At 47.1% G+C, this 6104-nt stretch overlaps 1 protein-coding gene across 1 annotated transcript in view; it reads right to left on the reverse strand.

Annotated features, from left to right (window-relative positions):
* MNT (MAX network transcriptional repressor) overlaps positions 1-5394 on the reverse strand; it is an 89124-nt gene extending 83730 nt beyond the window's left edge. Inside the window, exon 1 of the mRNA XM_058164262.1 lies at positions 5259-5394. Coding sequence (XP_058020245.1) covers positions 5259-5328 — 70 coding nt within the window. The 5' untranslated portion in view covers positions 5329-5394. The remainder of the gene's footprint in view (positions 1-5258) is intronic.
* Positions 5395-6104: the final 710 nt, after the last annotated feature.

A 6104-nucleotide genomic window follows, 5' to 3' on the forward strand; every position in this document is an offset into this window, starting at 1 on the left:
CTTTTCTTTTACTGTGGTTGCTTATGCTTTGTCTATTTAATAAACCAATATCAAACAATCCATATCTACCGCCGTACATCGATCATTAGAACCATATATTAATCAGGTCAAAGACAAAACAAAATGAGCAACGAACAAAACATTTAATGCCCTTAGATTTCAATTCAGACCTAACCTATTAACTATAAGGGGTATCACCAAACTTCCCTCCAGATGTTTTGGGCTGCAGTTTCCACAATCAAGAAAAGTTACAATTCCTCTCTATTCTGAGCTGTCCAGATAGCCTGTAGAATACTGGGTCTGAATCTGGACACCCTATTTTAAGGGAAAATAACATGAAGATATTCAAATCCAAAGAACAAGAAACTGGAACATTTCCAGAGAGATCAGACCACGTTAAGGGGCTTATAAGAAACAAAAAAAATTATGAGGAACAGTTTATTTCTGGGTACGCTTAGCTTGTAGGAGAAAAAAAAACCTGTGAGGAGACACAGGCTTTGTGCAGTATTTGAAGGGTTATCATGTGGAAGACAAGGTAGAATTCTTCATTGTTATTTCAGAAGATAAGACACAATGGGTGTAAATTAGAAGAAAGCCATTTAAGGCAGATATCTGAAATAAATATAACCACTGTTCAGCAATGACAGACTGTCTGGGGGGGGTGTGTGATGATGGACTCTTCTTTGGAGCCTTAAACAGAGGATAGATGACGATTTATCAGAGATGCTGTAGCAATAGTGGATCCTTGCTTTGACTAGGGAGTTGACTAGAACAAGGGTCTCCAACCTTGGCAACTTTAAGACTTGTGGACTTCAATTCCCAGAGTTCTTCAGCCAGATCTGCTTAGACCCCTGGACTAGAACATCTCCAAGATCACATCCCAGCTTTACTTATACAATCATGAAACATTCCCAAGAAGCTGAGTTCAGGGTCCAGAATAGAAAACAGGGTCCAGGAAGAACTAGGACAGGGGTGTCCAAACTTGGCAACTTTTAAGACTTGTGGACTTCAACTCCACAAGTCTTAAAAGTTGCCAAGTTTGGACATTCCTGAACTAGGAAGAAAGCTTGATGACCATGGGTGTTCCTAAAGATGGTTAACATGCCATACAAGAACCATCATGTCCACCCTAGAAAAGTTTTCTGTTTCTTTTGAGCAGTACCGTATTTCTCAACCCTAATTTAACATGTGGACTTCCTTCCAGAATTCCCCAGTCAGCATGCAAAGGTTGAGAACACTGCTGGAAAAAACAGAACTTGAACCACTACGCTGCATGCCAAGAACAGGATTCCTTGCAAATCAAACCTTAGTAAGAACTTATGCACTCTTTGGATGTGTGGGTGAAGATGAGTTTTAAAGGGAGAAGATTCCCCTTTGTTAGCTATTTACCCGAATAAAACGACCGGTTAGGTTACATGGTCTGTGAGATTCCTTGCTCTAGGTCCAAACCAAACAACATTCATTCCAGCTTAAGTGTAACATGTAAATTCAAATCTTATGCCTGGAGGCAAGTTCACAAACCAGATGCCAAATAATCAAGCTCCCTCCTGCTTTTTTTCCTCTTGCACCTGATTCTCTGGGATATATTATTTCTAAACACTGATTTAACCGTGCAATTAACTGCTAGACCAACTTTGAGCAAAATATGTCTACATCCTTAAGCCAGGTGGTCATACAATAGGACCAACCCAATCCAAACCATTATTGCTCCTTTATTTTTAACAGCAACACCTAGGTTTTTTTTTCTCTCTCTCTTGAGATGTGGATTTAAAATGGGGTACAGGTCATCCTCCCAAACACAACCAGAGCCAGAATTTCTGTTGATAAGCAAAGCGGTTGTTAAATGAATCACACAGTTTTTGAGCAAATCCAGTTTCCTCCATTAGCTTTGCTTGTTGGAAGCTGGCTGGGAAGGTCACAAGCCGGGGATGCTGCAACACATTCGGATGGCCAAGGGCCTGTTTTGATCACATGACCATGGGGATGCTGTTAAGTGTGAAGACCGGTCATCTGTCGCTTTTTTCAGTGCCTTTGTAAGATCGAATGGTCACTAAACAAAACAGTTGTAAGCCAAGAATTATGCATGGGGAATATATATGTCACTGTGCTCTGAGATTCCCTGTACTTGTCATGCTACCGTATCATTACAAATGTTTGCTGTTATATAAGGAAAAAGCCAGAAGATTATTAGAATTAGGGGTGCAGAGCAAATTCAGTTTAAATATTAATCATTCCCCCCCCCCAGAAGTAAACAAAAGGGACTTGCAGGACCAAAAAAGCGGAATCTTGTTCTTCAACTATTTCCAGAATCCACTACAATTGTTAGAGAAGTCGCTTGTTATGCTACAAAGCAGGTTTACGTTTTCTTTAAAACATTAAAAACACAAGCAAGCCAAAAACAAAAACAATAGCAATTTCAAGAGTGGCTGCTATGATAGTCTCCCTTCCCCTGTATACTTTGCTAGAATAATAATGATAAACAGATTGCAGTTAAAAGGGCGTTTTTTTGTAAAAAAATAAAAAAAATAAAAAATAAATTGCCCCCTGCAGGAATCTTTTCTGACTTGTCAAATACGCTAATAGATCTCTTAAGATGCTCTATGGATGCAGAGGTCGGTTCCAGAAGCCGGAAAAACCAATAAAAGGAAAGTATTGATAAAAAAAGAATGCCAAGAAAAAGGGAGGGGGGCACCACATTGTAGCATGATGTCGTAATTCGGATCAACTCCCCTTCTCTGCCTTTTTTTTTTTGTGTTTTTATTCGCGCTTCCCCCAGACAAGGGAAGAAGGCACCTTCCTTTTCTCTCCCCCCCACACCACCTCGCGGATGCACGCACAGACGACACACACACACACTCGCACGCCTTTCCAGGCACGCAAACCTCGCACAGGCCGGAGCAGCCGCCCCAAGAGGGATGTGTCCCCAGCGCACGTGGTCGGGGGCAGGGCCTTCGACACGTCATCCGCTTCCCTTCAGCCAATGGGAGGCGTTTGGAACGCAGAGCAAACACGCAACGTTCCAAAACTGGGAGGGGGGGGGAAGCTGAGCTGAGACACAGGCGACGCCAACGTTCCATTGTGCCCTTAGATCGCGGACCACGCGCTACCGCATCTCTTCCCTCAAGCCCCGCCCACTTTTTATTTTTACTTTCAGCCACCAGCGCTTTCTCTCCCCCCCCTCCCTCCCCAAAAGAAGCACATTCACACGAGCGATCCTCATAAAGGCGTCTCACTAGACAAGCGTGGGGCGGGGGGGACGGACAGAGACAGAAGCGGAACAAGTATTATCATATGATTTTCCTCCTCCTTCCACCCCCCCATGTCATTTTCATTATGCAAATAAAAGGGGAGGGGAAGGGAGAAAGAAAAAAAAAAAGCTACTGCCTCGCCGCCACCGCCCTGGGAAGCGCCAAACAGGAGCGAAAGGCATGTGTGTGTGTGTCCCCAAACACACACCCCAGCAGATCCAAAAGCCGGGATGGGCGGAGGGGGGAAAGGAAGACATTTGGATCACCCTACCGAAGGGGGGTGATCACCCGGGGATCGGAGGAAGGGAGGTCTTTCCCTTTGTCAACAGCTCTTTTTTTTATATATATTTATTCAATTTGGGCTTGCGGGGAGGTCGATTCTCCAATCCACCCAGCCCGTTTGGCGCATAACTACATGACATCTTAACTCACCCCGCCTTCTTTCAGTCTGCCACGCGTTGGGCTTTGCACGGATCGTCTGATTAAATTGCGGGGGGGGGAGTGGAAAAGGAATGGGGGGTTGGTGGAAGAAAAGGGATGGGGGGGCCAGACAGAAAAGGCAGCTTTCGGACGCGGAGAAGAAACCGGCCGCTGCCTGGCGATGGGGGGTGAGGGAGAGGGAACCTATTGGAAAGCCTTCCTAAGGAATCGGGGTTAATTTTATATTGGGGGGAGGATCTGTTTAGTGATCGGATGGGCCAAGGTCTTATCCCCCCCCCACCTTCCGTCTCATTGCAAAGCAGGAAAAGATGGATTTTCAGCTGCAAGGAAGGAACCAGGACGCTATTAAGTCTGCAGGAAACGAAATTAATTTTTTTATTTATTTTTTTACTCTCCGGCTAGCATGTGTCAGCAAATCTTTTTTTTAAAAAAAAAAAGTCCAAGCAGAATCCGAAACGAGACTCGGTTCGGAAGCTGCGATCTTTCGAAGATTGTGCTGCGTGCCCGGCAATAACACCCCCACCCGATTAAGTCATCGGCGCTTTTACTTAAGAGTAGACGGGTGGAGAGAAAGAGAGACAATGGCGAGGTTCACCCAATCGCCCCTTGCGTAATCGGCTCCCCTCCTTTAAAAGAACACCACCACCCTCGCTTTCCTATTCTCCCCGCCCAAATTTTGATTAAAATAATCTATCTATCCATCCCGGACCGGGGGGGGGGGAAACGCGAATTGAAGGGTAGGTAGGACAGGACAGAAAACTTCCAAATAGGAAACTGACGACAAATCAGGTGACTTCTCTTTTCATTACAACATCGGAGCTGAGAAACAGCCCCAAAATACGCTGACCACCGCCAGATCGAAAGGAAATCCACCGCCTGAACTCTTCTCACCACCCCCCCACACCCCCTCCGCCTCCTTCGATCCAACCCGCCCAACACGGGACGCGATCCACCGCGCAAAATGGTCTTAACACGGAAGCGCCTTCCGACGACGGCAACGGGGCGTTGTGCAAAACAACCCCCCCCACAAAAAAATCAAAAATGAAAAATACACCCCATCCACCACCACCACTACCACCACCAAAGTGCACCCAGGTCCAAAACGATCCGTAAGGCGCGCTTTGCCCCGGGGAGGGGAAGAGAAGGAGAGGGGGGAGGAGGAGGAGGAGGAGAGAACTTCCGAATCCCACGGAATTCCCGCGGGTTTGCCCGCCGCTTCCCACGTCGGGGCTTTCTTGTTGCTGGCAGGAAAGGATGGAGGATGCCCTTTGCAAATCGCGCTGCAAACTTCGCCCGCTGCAAAAAGCCCAGTTCGGGGAAAACGAAAGGGAAGAAGAAGAAGAAGAAGAGGGGGGGGACTCCGCTGCGCCCCTGTCACCCAGCGCCGCGATCCTCCTTTCTTTTCTTTAAAGTCTTTTTTTTTCCCCCATCTTTTTTTTTTTTTTTGGAATTCCGATTTTGCACTTATTTTTCATTTATTTTTTTGGCTGCCTCTCCTTCTCTTCTTCTTCTTCCTCCCCCCCCCCCCCGCGCTCCCAACGCATCCCCCTTCTCCCCGCGCTCACTTACCACGTGTTTTCTGTTGCTGAGCTTGCCATTCCAGAAATCTGGCCGCTTCTAACAAGGTCTCAATGCTCATTTCTTGAAGGCTGCGTCTCGGGGAACGGATCCAAAGTCTTGGGAGACTTCAAAGTTTCCCCTTCCCCCTCCCGCCGCCGCCACAGACACGCGCGCGCAAAAAATTAATTTGAGTGGGCAAAAACTACCCTCGTCGCTTCCCCGCCCGCCCGCCCGCCCTCGCGCACCCCTTTCCCCCACCCCGCGCACGGGATCTTGCTGGGCTGGTGGATCTTTTCCTCCCACCCCTCCCTCAAAAAATAATAATAAAATAAAATAGAAAACCGCGACGCCGGCCAAACGATGTGGGCCGCCAACCCGGAGCTTTCTACGAAGCTTCCAGACGAGAAAAAGGCTTTGTAACAAGATGGCGAAGTGTAACAGAAACACAACAAGAAGAAAAAAAAAAAAAAAGAGGGACTGACACTGCCCTCAGCTACTACACTCAAGGGTGGCGTCCAAAACCCGGCCCGGAGTTTTGCTTGGACTGGAGAAGGAGCGAGGCTCGTGCGGGGTTTCTTTTTGGTGGGCGGGAGGGAGGGAGGGAGGGCGGGGATAGAGTCGAGTTTCCCTTTTCCAGTAAAAGGGCTGATCGCTTTTCCTGGGCGGGGCCCTTTTCCAAAGCGCACGTGGACACCAGCCTGTGAAGGTCTTTCCCTGTCAATTAAAAAAAATAAAAATAAACACACACACACAAACACAAAAAAAACCCCAAAACCCAACCGAAGTTTAACAAAGTAGGAGATCAGGCCAACTCCCTGGAGAAGCTAAAGAGTACCTTCTTTCCGGACTCCTATT

Source organism: Ahaetulla prasina, chromosome 1 (genome assembly GCF_028640845.1).
Source record: "Ahaetulla prasina isolate Xishuangbanna chromosome 1, ASM2864084v1, whole genome shotgun sequence".
Classification (NCBI taxonomy): Eukaryota; Metazoa; Chordata; class Lepidosauria; order Squamata; family Colubridae; genus Ahaetulla; species Ahaetulla prasina.